At 53.5% G+C, this 20,751-nt stretch overlaps 1 protein-coding gene and 1 pseudogene across 1 annotated transcript in view; one reads left to right on the plus strand and one right to left on the minus strand.

Moving 5' to 3' along the window:
• LOC127489172 (septin-14-like) overlaps positions 1-3,389 on the minus strand; it is a 27,719-nt pseudogene extending 24,330 nt beyond the window's left edge.
• A 9,636-nt stretch (positions 3,390-13,025) lies between these two features.
• LOC149120381 (nuclear factor 1 C-type-like) overlaps positions 13,026-20,751 on the plus strand; it is a 33,026-nt gene continuing 25,300 nt past the window's right edge. The window contains exons 1-2 of the mRNA XM_089321650.1: positions 13,026-13,337; positions 13,563-13,752. Coding sequence (XP_089177776.1) covers positions 13,142-13,337; positions 13,563-13,752 — 386 coding nt within the window. The 5' untranslated portion in view covers positions 13,026-13,141. The remainder of the gene's footprint in view (positions 13,338-13,562; positions 13,753-20,751) is intronic.

The raw sequence follows: 20,751 nt of genomic DNA on the forward strand, positions 1-20,751 counted from the left end.
GGCATAAACCAAAAGCTTTTTGAACGAGAGTGGCTATAAATATCCCAAATTAGACTTTAATGTAAAAACAGACACAACTGGTGACCATATAATGATCAATAGGTCAACACAACAAGAAAATACAACGGTTTGAGATGAACATATACTTAAAACTAGATTGCCCAAACATTAATAGACCAAAAGGGATAAATAAGCTCTAGTACAACAATGGTAGCAGAATTCCACATTCCACTTTCATCTATGAACAGAATATCCAGACAAACATATCAACAAAAACATATTAGAGCTTAGCTATATAATGATACAGGACCAATGAACACATCAGATACTTAGAGAACGTCCCATCAAACAGGTACAAAATGCACAATCTTTTCATCAGTACATGGAACATTCTGTAGTACAGACATACATTATGGCACAAAGCCAGCCTCATCAGATTAAAAAAAAAGGCAAAATAATATCATGTATAATTTCTTACCATAATGGAATAAAACTAGGAATCAGCAATAAAAGAAACTCTAGTAATTTCACAAATATGTGGAAACTGACAATATGCTTCTCAATGAACTGCAGGTCACTGAAGAAACCAAAAGGAATTCCTTGAAACAGATAAAAATAGAAACACAACATACCAAAACTTCTGGGATACAGCAAAAGCAATATGAGAAGGGACATTTTTAACAAGAAGTATACATATAAAAAATAGAATAGCAATTAAACACACTAACTATGCATCTCAAACATCTAGAAAAACAGTAACAAAAATGAGAAGGAAAGAAATAGAGCAGAATAAATGAAGTAAAAACTTAAAATGCAGTATAAAAGATGGATAAGATAAGAGTTTTTTTTTTGTTTTTTTTTTTTTGACAGGTAGAGTTATAGACAGTGAGAGAGAGAAACAGAGTGAACCATTTTGGTTCACTCCCCAAATGGACGCTACAACCGGAGCTGTGCCGATCCGAAGCCAGGAGCCGGGTGCTTCCTTCTGGTCTCCCATGCTGGTGCAGGGGCCCAAGCACTTGGGCCATCCTACACTGCCCTCCTGGGTCACAGCAGAGAACTGGACAGGAAGAGGAGCAACTGGGACTAGAACCCGGTGCCCATATGGGGTGCCAGCACCGCAGGCGGAAGATTAACCAAGTGAGCCATGGCGCCAGCCCCAAGAGTTGGTTCTCTGACATAAGTAAAACTGACAAACTTTAGCTGCAGTAAACAAAGGAAAAAAGAAGATACAAATAAGTAAAACCAGATGTGAAAAAGTAGATGGGGCCGGCACCATGGCTCAATAGGTTAATCCTCTGCCTGCAGCGCCAGCACCCCGGGGTTCTAGTCCCAGTCGGGGCACCGGATTCTGTCCTGGTTGCTCCTCTTCCAGTCCAGGTCTCTGCTATGGCCCAGGAGTGCAGTGGAGGATGGCCCAAGTCTTTGGGTCCTGCACCCACATGGGAGACCAGGAGAAGCACCTGGATCCTGGCTTCAGATCAGCGTGGTGTGCCAGCCACAGCAGCCATTGTGGGGTGAACCAACGAAAAAGGAAGACTTTTCTCTCTGTCTCTCTCACTGTCCACTCTGCCTTTCAAAAAAAAAAAAAAAAAGTAGATGGGACAACTGATAGAACAGAAATACAAGGATCATTAGAGATTACTATAATAATATACCAACAAACTGGAAAACATAGAAGAAATGCACATATCTCTGGATACAAATAACCTACCAATATTTAACCATGAAAATATAGAAAACACAAACAGACAAATGAGTAATTAAATCAAGTCAGTAATTAAAAGTTTCTAATCTAAGGAGAGCCAAGGACCACATGGGTCTCTTCACTGCTCAATTCTACCCAACTTTTAGGGAAAACTAACACCAATTCTTCTCAAAACTGAAACATGAAACTCTCCAAACTCAATCTACGAATTCAGCATTACCTTGATTCCCCAAGCAGAAAAGGACACAACAAATAAAATAGATAACAATATGCCTGATGAGCATAGATGCAAAAGCTTTCAACAAAATGCCAGCAAATCAAATCCAACAAAACATCAAAAAGATCATACATCATAATCAACTGGGATTTATCCCATGAAAACTGGGATGGTTCACATTCCAGTCAGTAAATGTACATTATAATGGCCCTAATCAGAAAGACAGAAAATAACAAATGCTGATAAGGATGTGACCAACATGAAGCTTTCTTCTTGTTAATGGTCATTAACATTTGAAGTTTCTGTATTAAAAATGACCCATCCCACTTCAAACCACGTTTATGTTAATACAGTAAAGAGAAAGATTACAAATGATTAACCATCCTAAAAATGAGATAGTAGTATTTTAATAAAACAAAACTTCACAAAGGCTCAGTAGAACTACGGAACTAATTTTATCCATTGATTTGGATTGGAAACTGGGACATACTTATGAATTCTGTGACTTTATGGTTTCATGGGTAGTGTAAGACTTCCAGCCTTACAGGAAACACAAGCCTGGGATAGGCCACTGTTCTGACTCAGCCAACAGGCAACTAAGCCCACTTTTCAATAATTGCATTTTTTTACATTCCACAGGGGTTTGTATACGTTTCTGGCGGACATGCAATAATTTCACATATTCACGGGCTACACTGATTTCAGGATATTGATCCTGCAGGTACGGGCCTCTTTTCTCTTTATCATTACCTGATTATGTTTGATCTTTTGAGCTCCTGTCCTGTAGTTCTCGGGCCTCCGCGTCGGCGCCCAGCAACTTGCGGGCGGCCTCCCGAGACCCGCGTTGCCGCTGCCCGCCCTAGCCCTGCCGGTCGCCCCGGGCCCGCCGCCGGGGCTGCCCCTGCTGTGGCTTCGCGACCTCCGGGCGCCCCGCTTCCCGGCACCAAGAGCGAGCGCCCCGCGCGGAGACGGCGCGGACGCCACCTGGAACGCCCGGGAGCCAAGGCGGGCACCGCCTGCCGCGGTCCTCACTCGGGGGATGCGCTGTGCCGCAGCCTCCCGGCCCAGGCTCCACCTTCCGCGTCCTTGGTCCTTGACCTTTCTGCCTGGGCCGCCGGCCATGCCCCGGGGGTCCCGTGGCACTGCGGCCTGGGACCCTCTGCACGCCGGGACGCCGCGTGCCCAAGCATTCCCAACTGCGGACTCGGAGCCACGGGGCGCAGGCGGTTGGCGCGCGGGGTGCGGGCCCCGGGCGGGCGTCGCCCGTGAGGAGGGATGAGCTGCCTTCTCCACGGGCCGCCACCGCCGCCCTCCTGCTTCGGGACACCGCGGGATCCGTTTCCGGTCCGGCTGCACCTGGCTGAGGGGCTCCTGTGGGAGAAATTTCTGTCCATGAGGGAGCGGGAGCTCCGGGAACCCCTTTGCTCTGAGGCAAAGCCTGGCCTCACTCTCAGCCACCAACATGCGTCCACCAGCAGCCAGGATGTGGTCACCACAAACAGACCCGCCCTGGGACTCACGCAGAGACACCCTGGGGCTCACAGGGGCCTCTGGCCCCTCACCCTCATCCTCAGCCACCTGCCCGCACCGCGTCCCGCAAGTACATTCCCATGCCATGGGTGGTGCGCGTGCACATTCCAGCCCCAACACAGGCCTTAGCCTCAACCTCATTCTGTTAGGTAGGAAGTCAGTTATGAGCTTATGTGTGTGTGACATAAAGGCCTAAAGAGAAGACATCTATGTCCAGCATATGCATCTGCATCTCAAAGTCATCCTGACAATGTTTCAGGGGCAGCCCGGTATTCGCATCCTGCCCTGCCCCCTTCTACCTGATAACCTGCCAGGTGGAGGTCCCTGCCCCTTCTGCCTGACAAATCTTCCACAATCTCCCAGGTGCAGCCCAGTGTCTGCACTTCAAACACCCTGCTCCAGATCCCCATTCTCCAGGGGTCCTGCTCACCCTTCCTCTAAACTCAGGATGGTGCCAGCTAGGCTTCCTCCTGTCAGATACCTTCAGGGGAAAACTCAGATAGAAGTTTTTCTATTTACATCCAAAAAGCCCTTTGTTCCAAGAGGAGCAGAGGTGGGGAAGCAAGACCCATCTCCTTAAACCCCCACCCCCACCCCCACCCCCGCCCGGTCTCAACCGGACTGCGCGCTCAGCCCTCTGCCTCTCTGCTGAGCCGCCCGCCTGGCCTGGTCAGGTGTAATTTCTCCACTCAACCAAGTAAGCTCTCTCCTTCCCCCCCACCCCAGTCTCTCAGGTCCTGTCTGGAGAGGTGCTCATCCGTTCTTACCGATGTCCCTTCCCTAATAAACCTTGCTATTTTACCTCCCACTACTCTCTGTCTCATGCCAGAATTCTTTCTTGCGTGAAGACAATTTCTCCGGTAACATTTTCTCTCTGGGATCCGGGCATTTCTACAAAGCGGTGGGCAGCCCCTCCAGGGCCACTCCTAGCTTCCTCCTTTGTTTCCTAACCCCATGGGACAGCCCACGAAAGCGGGGGTAAGTGGGCTGTTGTGTGTCTTTTCCTTAAATGGGAGAGAAAAGATTGTTGCACTGGGCACCGAAAGAGATTGGTTGCTGTAGACAGAAAACTAATACAAGACGCACTACCTATTGTAGCTCTTATCCATAATATAATCAAATGTGTATAAAGTATTAATATTTTTTAAAACTTCCTTATTTGAAAGGGAAAGAGAGAATCTCCCATCGCTGGTTCACTCCCTCAATATGGCTAGAATATCCACAGCTGGCCAGGCTGAAGCCAGGAGCCCAGAACTCCCACCTGAATCCCCACGTGGCTGGAAGAGACTAACATATTTAAACTATCATCTGATGCTTCCGAGACAGGGCAGCAGAGAGATGGATCAGAAACAGAGTGGCCAGGGCTCCAACCTGCACTCAGGTATGAGACGCAGGTATCTTAAGCCTCGACTTAACCCACTGTGACACAATGCCCACCCTTATTAAGCCTATTGCCCCAGTCCTAACCCTGTATTTCAAAAACATTTTCCAACAAAGTGACTAAAGTACTAAGGTGATATTCATTTTCTTTGATATTCATTTTCTTTTCCTAATAACTATTTAAAGCAATGCACCACTTGTGCCTGCCTTTGCTTCAAGCCTTTTTCTACTATATGCCTAGTCCTGTCATAAGTTTCACACAAATCATTTCTATATTTAAGTTATAATGAATATTTTTAAATGCTTGTCTAACTGGTGAGATGTTTGTGAATGTTTAAGAGGAAAAACGCTGACTCGCAGCATTTGCTCACATACAGGTTAACACTGGCCTGTTGTTGATTTCAAGCCACCTGCATAATGCCCTGGAATGCAGAGCTCTCACTAAGTGCTAAGTGCTAGGTGCCAGCCAGCTTAGGAGCACCACTGGAGCTAGGTCATCCCCCACAAAGCAATATGTGAACCACATTTTGATTCACTCTGCCTTCCAAATAATTTTTTTTTTTTTGACAAGCAGAGTAGACAGTGAGAGAGAGAGAGACAGAGAGAAAGGTCTTCCCTTACCGTTTGTTCACTCTAATGGCTGCCACGGCACTGGCCCAAATAATTTTTTTGAAAATATATTATAACAAATGAGAAAACTAGGTGAAATACAAAAGAATTAAACATAACATGTTGCATATATAACCTGTAGCTTAATGACAAATTAAATCTAATAAAAGCATAAAGGGAGGAGGCAAGAAACTAAAATGACTACAAGTGCAAGAAAGAGTTAATGGTGTAATATAATTTCAAAAAAACTATGATAGTCCATGTAACAAGATAAAAGGACGCAGCCAGCTGAACTTGTCTCTGCTGGTCAAAATTTTAGCAAATTCATGTTCAACTCTAAGGGGCACACTGGAACACTGCATGTCATCCCATGATTTGCAGAGTTCCTGATACAGTGTTTTTTATTAAATAACCAGGAATAAAGGCATCAAGGGAGGAAGAAAGGAAAAGGAGAGGAATAGGGAGGAGGGACAGGAAAATGATGGAAAGAACCCAAAGTGGAGTGCTTAGCTGCATAACAGAACCTTGTATATGCAAAGTGAAGACTTGGAGAGGGAATAAAACAAGCATTCAGGAATAAAGCCTGAAAATGCATGAAGATCATCATATGGAAAAGGTATTACATTTATTGTGGGATGGCCAAAAGAATGGCAAAAGGAGAGCAAGTTCCAAAAACTAATTTTCTATGACATATGAAAGGGACTTTATCATAAAGTCATTCAGTAATTGAATAGTGGTGGAGGAATGAGCATTTAGCCTAGTGGTTATCCCACACTGGAGTGCCTACATTTGATGCTCAGTTTTGGCTCCCAGCTCCAGCTTCCTGGAATCCAGACCCTAGAAGTCAGCTCTGATGGCTCAAATGATTGGGCTCCTGCCACTCAGCTGGAAGACCTGGATTATATCCCTGGCTCCTAGCTCCAGTCCTGGCCACTGCAGGCATTTGGAGAATGAACCAGCAGATAGAGTGCTGTCTCTCTCTCTCCCCTTCTCAAATACATAATTAAAAAAATCTTAAATTTATAAATTAAGTGTGTCCACTTAAGCCTTAAATTCACATAGGAAAGGAATGAAAAATGGGCATTGTCACTAATGATGAGAGTGTATCTTGGCATAGTATCTACAATGATTACCCAATTTTAAAACTTTGAACACTTTCTGACCCAACAATTCCATTTATAAGAAAATAGTACAAAATATACATGAAAAGATAGGTATGTTCAGTGCTGCAGCATTATAAGAAATAGAGAAAATATCACCTTTCAACTACCCAGAGGGGACTGGCTACTGAAGAACAAGACATCTATGCACCGAGAAAGTACAGAAGTGTTAAAAGGAATAGGTTGACCTGTATTTGCTGATACAAAAAGTCAGCCAAAGATTAGTTATTGCTGAGTTGAAAAGATGTTTTCTCTCTCCTATTCTTTAAATTCTTTAATAATGTGAGAATGGTATTTTTTAATACTTAAAACTATGTTGTCCAGTTGTAAAAGCATTCAACAAAAGGTTGGAAGATTACTCACTGCTGTGGTCTGAAATATTGGGTGCCTCTAAAAATGTGTATGTTGAACCCCAATCACCAAAGCAAGATGTCAAGGGGTAGGCCACTGGGAGGTGATTAGACTGTGAGAGTTCTGCCCTCATGAAAAAGGCTTGATAGAAACTGTTTCTTCTGCCATGTAAGGATACACTGAGGGGCTGGCGCTGTGGCACAGCAGGTTAACACCCAGGCCTGAAGCACTGGCATCCCATATGGCCACCAGTTCAAGACCTGGCTGCTCCACTTCTGACCTAGCTCTCTGCTGTGGCCTGAGAAAGCAGTGGAAGATGGCTCAAGTCCTTGGGCCCCTGTATCCACTTGGGAGACCCAGAGGAAGCTCCTGGCTCCTGCCTTCAGACTGGTGCAGTTCCTGCCATTGCGGCCAATTGGAGAGTGAATCAATGGAAGATCTCTCTCTCTCTCTCTCTCTCTCTCTCTCTCTGTGTGTAACTCTGACTTGAAAATAAATAAATAAATCTTTTTTAAAAAAGAAAAAGTGTGGATGATTGAAAAATAAAGGTGAAACAGACCATTCTTTCAAAGAGAAGAAAAAGGGGAAAAAATTGGTGGTTTGGTAGCTCAAACTTAGATACAGAATTTGAAAAAAAGAGAAAACACCACAGGAATGCCATTAGTAATTAAGACATAAACAAACACTATTTAACATAACTGAATATCCATGTATAAATTTGATGTTCTCCATCATAAAGAGTTCTGAAACCCAAGTCTCACTCTTTTGGACATTTTATTTTTTGGACATACTACTTTTTTAATGTAAATTTTAATATACATTAATTTAATAATTTTTTATTTAATAAAAATATTTTAAGATGAGTCCCTAGTACAGAGACTCATCTTAAAATGGAACTTGATTCAAACTGACACTCAATAAAGCAATCAGCAAGCATCGACCCAACCACTTCCTAAAATAACTTCATTTAAAAAGTTCTCATTGGCATGGGTATGGCACAGTGAGTTAAGCTGCTGGTTAGGGTGCTCACATCTTATATGGAAATGCCAGTTCTAGTCCCTACAGCACTTTTTCAGATCCAGATTCCTGCTAATGCACCTGGTAAGGCATCAGGTAGTGGCTTAAGTCCCTGGGTCCCTGCCACTCAAGTGGGGAGATGGAATTCCCAGCTCCTGATTTTGGCCTGGCCCAGCTCTGGCTGTTGTGGTCATTTGGGGAGTGAACCAGCTATGAGCAAAATCTCTCTCTCTTTTCTCTCACTTCCTCTTTTTCTGCCATTCTTTCGGATAAATAAAATAAAACTTTAAAAATAATAGGTATTCATTTTTGGTACTTAAACTGTACAAATATCCTCATCAAGATAGCATTTTTCTTCTCACCTATTGGTAAGTTCTGGAATTTTAATACGTTTTCCTTTGCTGTTAAATAGGAACAGTCTTCTGAATTACTAACAAAATCAGGAGACTCAAAAATGTAATCATGATTTAAACTGTCATTGATATTTAACTGCAAGGAATATAAAAGTTAAGAAAAGTTAATTCATGTGCAACCATAAAAAGCAAGCCTTTAACATCTGGGTCTGTACCAGTGTACTCAGTCAATAGTTTCCAATCTTACTGAAGCCCAGAGAGTTCTATTGGGAAGATATACTTAACTGTTTCTTCATCATTATTTTTCTTTGTCGGCATACATGTTGGTTTTTCTGCCATGTCAGACAGAAAGAACTGAAAATGAAGAAATAAAGTCTTAAAAATGTACTTACAAAGGTTACATTCTTATTTTATATCACCACGGACCTGTTTTGAGTTGTAGCTGTCTTGCTACGGAGACTTCTACACAATAAATAATATACATTCAAGATACGTGGTAATGCATGTAACCATAACACAAAAGCTTTCTAGGAAAGGTAACTTCCTTTTTGAAATCAAGAGGACAAAGAGCACTCACTCTTCATTAAAGGACTCTACAGTCATGAGAAACTAGAGACTTTTGTTTTAATCCATGCTATACCAACCAAGAAGCCTGCATAATTGCTTAACTTTCCAGAACAGCTTACCAGGGGAGTCTGGGCATTAGAGTACAACAACTGAAGGAGAATTAGAAAGACAGAGCTTACAGAATATAAAGGAGTCCCTTGGACACTGAACTAACATAATGATAATTCTCACAAAGCACCTACTATGCATCCAGCATTGTGCCCAGCGCCTTGTGCTTTACCTCATTTAGTGCTCCTAGGAGCCCTGAGGTGGACAGATTTTCATTGCCATCTGCCAGGTGGAAAAAAGACACAGAAAGCCAAAGGAACTTACTTGCCCAGAGGTCCAGCAGGTCTGAACTGGTCCCAAAGCTGGTGTTCTTCCTACTGGCCACACTAGTGGACCAAATCACCATTTCCTGTGTTTGCAACAGTTGCAAAAAAGGTGGGGAGGATACAAGGGAGTCCTGTGTGCTGATTTCCCAGCAAGACCACCTGGGATGGCCCTGCTACCCTACTCTTGAGAGCAATAGCACAAAGATATGAAGAATAGGAGGCTTATTTTAAGAGGAAATATTATATATGGGTAATGTAAAAAAAGAAAAATTAACTAAATCAAAAAATGACTCTTTGTGGTGATCTCTTCCCTGGATCTACTCTGAAAATTGCTACCCTTTAGAATATATAAATTCTCTCATTTTCCCTAACATTAGATGAGTTCTCTTCTATAGATAACATTCTGTTCTGTGGCATGGTTTACTCTAGCATAGATTATACAAAGACGCTATATTTGTTTATGTTGGGCATCACAGTAACTTCTATTCATTTAATTACAACTGGTAATAAACATTTAAATTACTGGGAAAACGTTGCTCCCTAACTTCTTATTCACTAAGAATGCAAATAAGTTACTACAAATTCAAGAGTATCTGTTTCTGTATAACTGCCCAAGTCTAGTTTGAATACCAGACATTGGTTGGCGAGTATTTCAAAACCCAATTATAAATGAATTGCAGGAGACCAGCATTGGGGCATAGCAGGAAAAGCTGCCACCTGCAATGCCAGCATCCCAGCCCCTGCCTATGTGATCATCTGGGGAGTGGAGCAGCAGACAGAATATCTCTATCTCTCCCTCTCTCTCAATAACTTGGACCTTTTGGCCTTGCAGTTAAGAGACTGGTTGGGGAGCCAGAGCTGCACCAGAATAGGTAAAGCTGCGGCCTGTGGCACCACCATCCCATATGGGTGCTGGTTCAAGTCCCAGCTGCTCCACTTCTGATCCAGCTCTCTGCTATGGCCTGGGAAAGCAGAAGATGGCCTGAGTTCTTGGGCCACTGTACCCATATAGGAGACTCTGAAGAAGCTCCTGGCTCCTGGCATCAGATCTGCCCAGCTCCAGCCATTACAGCCACTTGGGGAGTGAACCAGCAGATGGAAGACCTTTCTCTTTGTCACTCCATCTCTCTGTAACTCTGTCTCAAGTAAATAAATAAATCTTAAAAAAAAAAAAAAAAGACTAGAGCAAAAGTTCTCAAAACATGGTCCCTGAGCCTTGAGAATCCCTGAGACTTTTTGATGGGGCCCAGGATGCTCTCTCTTTTCTTTTTCTTTTTCTTTCTTTTTTTTTTTTTAACAATACCAAGGTGTGATTTGCCTATCCCACTGTGTTAACACTTACAGTGATGGTTCAAAAGCAATGGTGGATGAAAACACCTGCTGATCTTCAGCTCAGCAGTGCCACAAAATTGTATTATTGCTCATTGTGCTACTTCCCACACACGTTCACAATAACAACAGGAAATGATGTAGAACGAGCCCTCATAAAGCACTTATGTTGTACATAGACATGCTGGTTGTCTTGAGAATAACAGGTTCTGTGAGTGGCAAGAGATAGTTATTTCTTTTTATGAAACATTGTCAATTATAAGAAAAACTGACGAACACTGGTATTTGGGTTTGGATGTCTCAAGACAATTTCTGGGAAATAAATGAGGTGTGATATAAAACATCAAGAAAAATAACCAAGGGGTTGACTTTTGGCCCAGTGGTTAAGATGCCAGTTAAGATACCCATATGCCATGTCGGAGTACCTGAGTTCTATACCCATTCTGGCTCCTGACTCCAGCTTCCTGCTAATGAGGATTCTGAAAGACAGCGGAGGTGACTGAAATAATTAGCTTCCTGCCATCCACATGAGGGACTCAGATCTGAATTCCTGGCTTGTGGCTTTGGACCAGTCTAGCTTCAGCCTACTCTCTCTCTCTCTCCAAATCTCTCTCTGACCCTCTGACCCTCAAATAAAAAAAAATTTTTTTTAACAGGCAGAGTGGACAGTGAGAGAGAGAGACAGGAAGAAAGGTCTTCCTTTGCCGTTGGTTCACCCTTCAATGGCCGCCGCAGTGGGTGTGCTGAGGCCTGCGCACCGGCTGTTTCGAAGGCGGGAGCCAGGTGCTTCTCCTGGTCTCCCACAGGGTGCAGGGCCCAAGCACTTGGGCCATCCTCCACTGCACTCCCGGGCAATAGCAGAGAGCTGGCATGGAAGAGGGGCAACCAGGACAGAATCCGGCGCCCTGACCGGGACTAGAACCCGGTGTGCCGGCCCCGCTAGGCGGAGGATTAGCCTATTGAGCCACGGCGCCGGCCTCCTCAAATAAATTTTTAATATGTAATAAAATAACTAAAAATATATTCTGTAACTGATTAAATTTGAGCTTTAAAGCTAAAGTTTGAGTTTTTGGAAAACTTTTATCCATTTTTTTTAATTTATTTGACAGGTAGAGTTATAGACAGTGAGAGAGACAGAGAGAAAGGTCTTCCTTCTGTTGGTTCACTCCCCAAATGGCTGCTACCACCAGCACTGCGCGGATCCGAAGCCAGGAGCCAGGTGCTTCCTCCTGGTCCTCCCAAGCACTTGGGCCATCCTCCACTGCCCTCCCTGGCTACAGCAGAGAGCTGGACTGGAAGAGGAGCAACCAGGACTAGAGCCTGGTGCCCATGTGGGATGCGGGCACCGCAGATGGAAGATTAACCAAGTGAGCCACGGCGCCAGCCCCTATCCATCATTATAATCTTGACAGCTTCCCAATACTTAAAAACTTTTCCAAAGATATTGGTGATTATGACAAATATAAACTTTTTTTAAGGTTTATTTATCTATTTAATGAGATAATAAGAGAGGGAGGGAGAGAGAGAGGGGTCCTCTACCAGCTGGGTCACTCCCCAGATGGCCACCACGGCCAGGGCGGGGCCAGGCTGCACCCAGGAGCCAGGAGCTCCATCAGGGTCCCCCATAGGGGCGCAGGGCCCAGGTGAGCAGAGCCGGGATGCAGGCGAAGCCCTCCCCGAGAGAATTCTAGCCCGCTTCCTGGTCACTGGGGAAGGGGAAACTGGGAATAAAGGAGCAGGAAGCTCGAGAGAGAAACACACGAGGGAGGGGGCGTTGGTCCCGGTCCCCTGGCCGTCCCACCCAGGCCTCCAGGACCCTAGCCTCGCCCCCCAGCAGTTCCGGGAAGGTTCAGAGGAGCCATTTCTTGCCACTCCCCTTGGTCAACTCTGAGGACCACAGGCTTGCTCCTGCCCGCGTGGCCTCCCCCCCTTCCCCCGCCCAGCTCCCCCAGCCCTGGTCCGGACCCGTGGGTTCCTGGGGTTGCTTCCACTCGGGGGAACTCTGCTGGGAGATCCTGTGAGCGAGCGTCCGCACACATACATGCACACGGGTACACACACACACGCACAGGTGCACATGCATGCAAGGGTGAACAAGCACGGATACGCACACGGGTGCACACAGGTACACGCAGGCACACACGGATGCACACACGGGTGCACACGCGCAGTCTGCAGGGCCAGCCCAGCTTCCTCTCCCCTCGGGTTCCCCCCCCCCAGGGAACCCCAGACCCCGGAGCGGTGGCACCAGGTGGGCCTTGGGATCCCAGGGAGTGGCTCAGCCCTTAGCCCCCCAGGCCCCGGGACGTCCCAGTGACGCCCCTCCCAGCGGAGAGCGGTGTGGGGGGCGGCGGGCAGGCCCCTGCCTGGGGAGGGGGAGGCGGCCAAGGACAGAAGGGACTATGCAGAGCGGGCTTGGGGCACAGACCCTGGGGCCCCACAGGGCGGGTCCGGGGCGGTTTCGGGCTGGAGTTGCCGCGCCCTCGGGGAGACCCGCGGGGGGCGGAGCTCCCAGCTGAGGCCGGCGGCTGGGGAGTGAGCAGCGGATGCGCGAGGGTGCGTTCACGCCGGCTGGGGCCTGGGGCTCCTCGCGGCTCAGCGGCGTCCCCGTCCCGCGCAGGCATCTCCTCGCCCGTGAAAAAGAGATGGACAAGTCGCCATTCAACAGCCCCTCGCCGCAGAACTCGCCGCGCCTGCCCAGATTCACGCAGCACCACCGGCCCGAGATCGCCACGCACAACGGTGAGCGCGGGGCGGGGCGGGGGCTGGGCGGGGGCCAGGGGCACAGTGCGCACACACAGGCGGGGGGTGGGGCGGAGCCGGGGGCAGAACGCGCACACAGGCGAGGGGCCGGGGCCGGGGCCTTGGGGCAGAGCGCACACACAGGCGTGGTGGTGGTGGTGGTGGGGACCGGGGCCAGGGTCGAGCGCTGGGCCCAAGCCCCGCGCTGACCGCTCCGCCGCATAGGCATCGTCCGGAGTCCGCACCCGTCCTCCGCCCTGCACTTTCCCACCACGTCCATACTGCAGCAGACGGCGTCCACCTACTTCCCGCACAGGGCTATCCGCTACCCGCCGCATCTCATCTCAACCCTCCGGACCCGCTCAAAGATCTCATGTCGCTGGCCTGCGACCCGGCCAGCCGGCAGCCTGGTCTGGTGAGTGCGGGGTGGCCGACGGGCGGAGGAGGGGGCGCGGCGACGCTGGCAGGGTTCCGCGGGTGGCGGAGGGGGCGCGGCGCCGCGGACAGGGTTCCGCGGGCAGCCGCAGATTCCTCCTCCTTGGCTCCTGCCAGGCCCCCGCAGCTATGCGCTTCCTGCCCTCGGGGTTTCGCATTTGGGAGCGGCGGGCGAGGTGGCACCTTGTGAACAGAGAGGCGGGGTGCAGGGGTCCCAGCCCCCTGGACCTCCAGCCGGTCTCGGGCCTGCCCAACCCCCGTAGCCCTGCGGGCGCCTTGGTCCCTCCGTGGCCGCCCCCACCCCCGCTCAGCCTGGGCACCCAGTGCTCTTCCCTTGCCGGAAGGCTCTGGCCCCAGTCTAGCGGAAGGGGCTGCACGCGTGTCCACTCCTCCCTCCCCCTCCCCCCGCACCTACCAGGCTCCTTCCCCGGCCCCCCCCCCCCCGCTAGGGGGAGCCGCCTCACAGGAAGCCGGTGGGAATCGGGCTCCCCTGCAGGACCCGCGGTTTGCCCTCCAGAGAGCCCAGGGCCACGTGGTCAGGGCCAGAGGGGCCGGGGGTGGGGGGGGCAGCACCGGGGGCGCAGGGGTCTCAGGCCCCAGGTGTCCGCGGGCTGCAGGAACGAGGATCCGGACTTCACAGCTCTGGGGACTCAGGGGGACGGAGCCCCGGGCTGGCCCACTCCATTCTGGGTGTTTTTAGGATACATTTATGATTTATCTGAAAGCAGAGTTGGGGGCGGGGGTGGGGGAGAGAAGAGAGAGAGAGAGGTAGGGGTGTTCCATTCACTGGGTCACTCCCAGAATGGCTGGGGCAGAGCCAGGCCAGAGCCAGGAGCTCCATCCGTGGTTCCCCTGCAGGTGCAGGGGCCCAGGCACCTGGGCCATCAGCCAGGGACCCGGATGGGAAGTGGAGCGGCCGGGACTCGAACCAGCACTCCGTGGGTGCTGGCATTGTGCACAGCCCGCCGTGGGCCACATCTCGCCGTGCAAGGGAGGGTTCCGCCTGGCCCTGGAAGCCCCCTACCCCCTTCTATACTTTTCCAGCTGAGAACCCTGGATCACAGCTTGGTGACCTCTGTCCGCCCCGCCCCCTCTCACACCCAGGCCAGGAACCAGCTTCCCTTGAACTGCCAGGAAGCTGGCCCCAGATTCAAATCCTGCCTCAGCCAGCTTGAAGGCCCAGGCTTTCCCCGCCCACTCACCTGTGAGGTGGGGGAGGGTAACTGTGTCCTGAGAAGACTCCCCTGGGGGTGAACGGGGCTGTGCCCAGGGCCTGGCATACAGTAGGCACTTAATAGATGTGGACAGCACATAGATCTCCTCCCTGGAAGCCACACGGGACTCTGACCACAAACCCAGGCTCCTCCCCCCAGGCCTGGCTAGGCCCCTGCTCGCCTCCCCCTCTGCAGCCCCTGACCAAGTGCCCTGGTCACCCTGATTAGAGTGAGGGAGTGAGGCCTGCAGACCTGCGGCTGTCCTGCCTTGCCCCACGCAGCAGTTTGGAAGTTACCAAATGCCCTTGGTGACAGGCGGCCCCCAGGACCATGGGGCGCGGGGTGCCATGGGAGTGCGTGCAGAGGGCTGGCTGTGTGACCCCAGGCTTTGGACACCCTCTCTGGGCCTGGCCGGCCCTTCCCTAATGGGCTCTTGGTCTCTCTCCTCCCTGCAGCCTACTCTGCACCCAACACGTTTCCTGCAAACCGTTCCTTTGGGATTAGGACCAAGGGATCCTGTGGGCAGCTTTTAGGCACAGGTGGGGGCCGAGAGGCCGGCCAGAGGGGGGCAGGGAGCCAGGCAGAGGGGCCGGCCTGGCCTGGGGGGCACATGGAGAGGAGAGGGGAGCCCGCCCGCCTCTGCTGCCAGCCACAGCCCGGGCTCCGGGGTCCTCAAGCAAGCCTGGGCTGCCTTCTCCTGGGCTCCCTCTCCTGCCTCCTGCCCAACATCTGTCCAGATGGGGAGAGGCCCAGAGAGGCCGGGGACCTGCCCAGGGTCACACAGGGGTCAGCTGGAACTTGCCTCACCCCCACCCTGTGCCCCAGGCCCAGTGGCCTGGGGGGAGACCCTGCTTCTGGGAGGGGCTCAGAGCAGGGATGTGAGTGACCCCGGGGCCCATGTGTCCCCCAACCTGCCCGCCTTCGGGGACCCTGGGCCTGAGACAGTAGGAGGGGCCCCAGAACCCCAGCCCCCCACCGTGTTGTTGGGGAGGGGTCTCAGATGCACAGAGAAGCCAGCCCAGAAGCTCCAGGTCATGTGGGGGAGGTCCCCGAGGCCGTGGCTGGACCCTGCTGCACCATTCTGGGTCTCGGGCAGAGGGCAGGGGCCAGCAGCTCCCACACCCAGGTCACTGGGAGCCAGGGCGGCACTGACGGGGCCCAGACCCCCTCCAGTGGGGGCTTTGAGCTCCTAATTGATTCAGAAACCAAAGCTAATAGGGCTCAGGCCTGGCCCTAACTCTTCCCCCGCCACCTGCCTGAGAGCAGAGGGAAACCAAGCCAAACAAGGCCCCAGCAAGGATGGAGTGGGGGGCCAGGGCGCAGGGAGAGGAGGGGAGGGGCCTCCCTGGCAGGGCTCACAGGGAGGGGGGTCCACAGTGGGTCAGGGCGCTGGGACAGGTTGTGAGTGTTGGGAGAGGGGTGTGAGGGCAGGCGCCGCCTGCTCCCTGCAGCCAGGGAGAGGGGAGGAAGCCAGAGCCCCGCTCTGGGCCCCCTCAGGGCTGATTCCAGCTCTGTCCGCACTTCCTCCCCCATTGGTGTTATTCCTGGCAGTGTGCCACTCAGCCCCCCACCAGCCCCCAAGCCTCCTCCTCTGCAGCCCCTCCCCCAATCAATACCCATTGATCTCCACCCCCACCCCCAGTGCATGCCTAGCCCTCTGAGCTGGGCTCACCTGGACACCCCAGCCCCCAGCCACCCGCCGGCCCTGGGATCGCCCCAAGGAAGGCCAGGGTCATGTGCCAGAAGCCACGTGGAGGCAGAGGCTGTCCACTGGAGAGGGTCATGCCCAGAGCCTGACTGGTTGCCAATGGAAACCAGACATGAGGTAGTTGCCAAGATTAACTTGAATATCGCTGGAGGTGGGCAGCTGCGAGCTCAGGTGCCACTTCATTGGGATGGCCCAGTGGCTGCCACGTTGCCTGGTTTCCGGGGACACCAGTGATAAGTGACAGGGGTGGGTGACAGCTCAAGCCCCCCGGCATACCTGGGGTCTAGGGAGAGAGACCCAAGATGCCCCCAGCTGGCCCTGGAGTCAGGAGATAGGCCCAAGCAAACACCTGCAAGTCCTGGGGTCTAGGGAGATGGGCCCTAGCTACCTGCCACCACCCTGGCCCTGGAGAGAGGGAGACAGGCCCAAGCTGCCCCTGGCCGGCCCTGGGGTCTAGGAAGACAGGCCCGAGCTGCCCTCAGACAGCCCTGGGGTCAAGAGACAGGCCTATGGCACCATGGCTCAATGGGCTGATCCTCTGCCTGGGGTGCCAGCACCCTGGGTTCTAGTCCCGGTCGGGGTGCTGGATTCTGTCCCGGTTGCTCCTCTTCCAGTCCAGCTCCCTGCTGTGGCCCAGGAGTACAGTGGAGTATGGCCCAAGTCGTTGGGCCCTGCACCTGCAAGGGAGACCAGGAGAAACACCTGGCTCCTGGCTATGGATCAACATGGTGTGCCGGCAGCAGTGCGCTGACCACAGTGGCCACTGGGAGGTGAACCAACAGAAAAAGGAAGACCTTTCTCTCTGTCTGTCTTTCACTGTCCACTCTGCCTGTCCAAAAAAAAAAAAAAAAAAAAAAAAGAGAGAGAGAGAGAGAGAGAGAGGGAGAGACAGGCCTAAGACCCCACTGGCCAACCCTGGAGTCTAGGGAGATAGGCCCGGACTGCCCCCAGCCGGCCCTGGAGTTGAGACACGGGCCCAGGCTGCCCCCAGCCAGCCCTGAGATCTAGAGTGATGGGCCCAAGCTTCCCCCAAGCGGCCCTGGGATCTAGAGAGTTGGGCTCAGACCACCCCCCACCCCAGCCCTGGAGAAGAGGGAGACAGGCCCAAGCTGCCCCCAGCCAGCCTGGGAGTCCAACACTGGCCTGAGTTGCCTCCTGGCCGGCTCTGGAATATAGGGAGAAGGCCTGGGCTGCCCCCGGCTGTCCTAGAGTCAGGAGAAGGGCCCGAGCCACCCCCGGCCAGCCCTGGGATCTAGAGAGATGAGCCCGGGCCGTCCCCCCCACCCCAGCCCTGGAGAAGAGGGAGACAGGCCCAATCTGCCCCTGGCCAGCTCTGGGGTCTAGGGAGACAGGCCTGAGCTGCACCTGGCCAGCACTATGGTTGAGACTTGGGCCTGAGCTGCCTCTGGGCAGCCCTGGGGTCTAGGGATACAGGCCTGAGCTGCCCCCAGACAGCCTTGGAGACAGGAAACAGGCCCGAGCTGCCCCTGGCTGGCCCTGGTGTCTAGGGAGACAGGCCTGAGCTGCCCCCAGACAGCCCTGGAGGCGAGACATGGGCCTGAGCTGCCCCTGGCTGGCCCTGGGGTCTAGGGAGATGGGACTGAGCTACCCCTAGCCAGCCCTGGGGTCTAGGGACATGGGACCGGGCCACCCCCACCCCTGGCCCTGGAGAAGAGGGAGACAGGACCGAGCAGCCTCTGGCCGGCCATGGGGTCTAGGGAGATGGGCCTGAGCTGCCCCCAGCCAGCCTTGTGATCTAGGGAGACGGGCCCAGGCTGCCCCCACCCCCTGGCCCTGGAGAAGAGGGAGACTGGCCCGAGCTACTCCTGGCTGGCCCTGGGGTCTAGGGAGACAGGCCTGAGCTGCCCCGAGCCAGCCCTGGGGTCGAGACACAGGCCCGAGCTGCACCCGGCTGGCCCTGGGGTCTAGAGAGACTGGCCTGAGCTGCCCCCCAGCCAGCCCTGGAGTCAAGACATGGGCCGGAGCTGCCGCCTCGCTGGCCCTGGAATTGAGACACGGGCCGGAGCTGCCCCTGGCTGGCCCTGGGCTCTAGGAAAATGGGCCCAAGCTGCCCCCGGCCAGCCCTGGGGTCTAGGGAGACAGGTCTGGGCTGCCCCCCACTAACCCTGGAGAAGAGGGAGACAGGCCCAAGCTGCCCCTGGCCGGCCCTGGAATTGAGACAAGGGCCTGAGCTGCCCCCGGCAAGCCCTGCGGTCTAGGGAGATGGCCCAGGCTGTCCCCCACTCCAGCCCTGGAGAAGAGGGAGACAGTCCCAAGCTGCCCCCTGCTGGCTCTGGGGTCTAGGGAGACTGGCCCAAGCTGCCCCTGGCCAGACCTGGGGATGAGACATGAGCCTGAGCTGCCCCCGGCCAGCCCCTGGGGTCGAAGGAGACAGGCCTGAGCCACACCCCTGGCCAACCCTAGGGTCTAGGGAGAGGGGCCTGAGCTGCCCCCAGCCAGCCCTGGGGTCAAGACACGGGTCCAAGCTGGCCCTGGCCTGCCCTGGAGTCAGGATATGGACCCGTGCCACTCCCGGCCATCCCTGGGTTCAAGACACAGGTCTGAGCTGCCCCCGGGCAGCCCTGGGGTCTAGGGAGATGGGCCCAAGCTGCCCCTGGCCGGCCCTGGGGTCTAGGGAGATGGGTCAGGGCCGCCTACCCCCTGGCCCTGGAGAAGAGGGTGACAGGCCCAAGCTGCCCCTGGCTGGCCTTGGGGTCTAGGGAGACTGGCCTGAGCTGCCCCCAGGCAGCCCTGGGGTCTAGGGAGATGGGCCCCAGCTGCCCACCCCCCAGCCCTGGAGAAGAGGGCGAAAGGCCCAAGCTGCCTCTGGCTGGCCCTGGGGTCTAGGGAGATTGGCCCGAGCTGCCTCGGACAGCCCTGGGGTCTAGGGAGAGGGGCCCGGGCCACCCCCTCCCCCGGCCCTGGAGAAGAGGAGAAGGCCAATGCTGCCCCCAGCTGGCCCTGGGGTCAAGGGAAATGGGCCCAGGCCGCCCCCCCACCCTGCTAGCCCTGGGGTCGTGACAGACATGAGTTGCCCCTGGCCAGCCCTGGAGTCTAGGGAGATGAGCATGAGCTGCCCCTGGCCAGCTTTGCGGTCTAGGGAGCTGGGTCTGGGCCAACCCCCTGGCCCTGGAGAAGAGGAAGACAGGCCCAACCTGCCCCTAGCAGGTGCTGGGCTCTAGGGAGACTGGCCCGAGCAGTCCCCAACCAGCCCTGGAGTCGAGACCCGGGCTCAAGCTGCCCCTGGCCGTCCCTGGGGTCTAGGGATATGGGCCTGAACTGCCCCCAGCCAGCCCTTGGGTCTATGGAGTCGGGCCTGAGCCAACCCCCCCCCCCCTTCGCCCTGGAGTAGAGGGAGACAGCCCCAAGCTCCTTGGCTGGCCCTGGGGTCAGGAGAAAGGCCTAAGCCCCCCACAGGCCAGCCCAGGGGTCTAGGGAGATGGGCCCGGGCCAACCCCCCCAGCCCTGGAGAAGAGGGAGACAGGCCCAGGCTCCCTGGCCAGCTCTGGGGTCTAGGGAGTCGGGCCCGAGCTGCCCCCGGCCAGCCCTGGGGTCAGGAGACAAGCCTAAGCCCCTCAGCGTCCAGCCCTGGAGTGTAGGGATTTTGGACCGAGCTGCCACCGGCCAGTCCTGGGGTCTAGGGAGACAGGCCTGGGCTGCTTCTCCGCCCCAGCCCTGGAGAAGAGGGAGACAGGCCCGAGCTTCCCCTGGCCAGCCCTGGGGTCAGGAGACAGGCCTACGTCCCCCACTTGCCAGCCCATGAGTCTAGGGAGACAGGCCAGAGCTGCCTCTGGCCAGCCCTGGAGTCGAGACAGGGTCCCAAGCTGCCTCTGGCTGGGCTCTGGGGTCTAGGGAGAGGGGCCTGAGCTTCCCCCAGGTCTCCTGTGCCCCTGCTGGGCAGCCCCAGCCTCATCAGCTCCTCTGTGATACCAGGCTAAGTGATCCGCCCTCCTCAGGGCTTGTTACTAACTATTGTGAACTGTAAACAGGATATATTCAATGAAAACCACATCTCATTATGAGCTACAACAAGTATTGATAACTGAAATCTAAGAGA

The sequence above is a fragment of the Oryctolagus cuniculus genome, chromosome 19 (assembly GCF_051225735.1).
Source record: "Oryctolagus cuniculus isolate XC-2025 breed Fujian yellow rabbit chromosome 19, ASM5122573v1, whole genome shotgun sequence".
Classification (NCBI taxonomy): Eukaryota; Metazoa; Chordata; class Mammalia; order Lagomorpha; family Leporidae; genus Oryctolagus; species Oryctolagus cuniculus.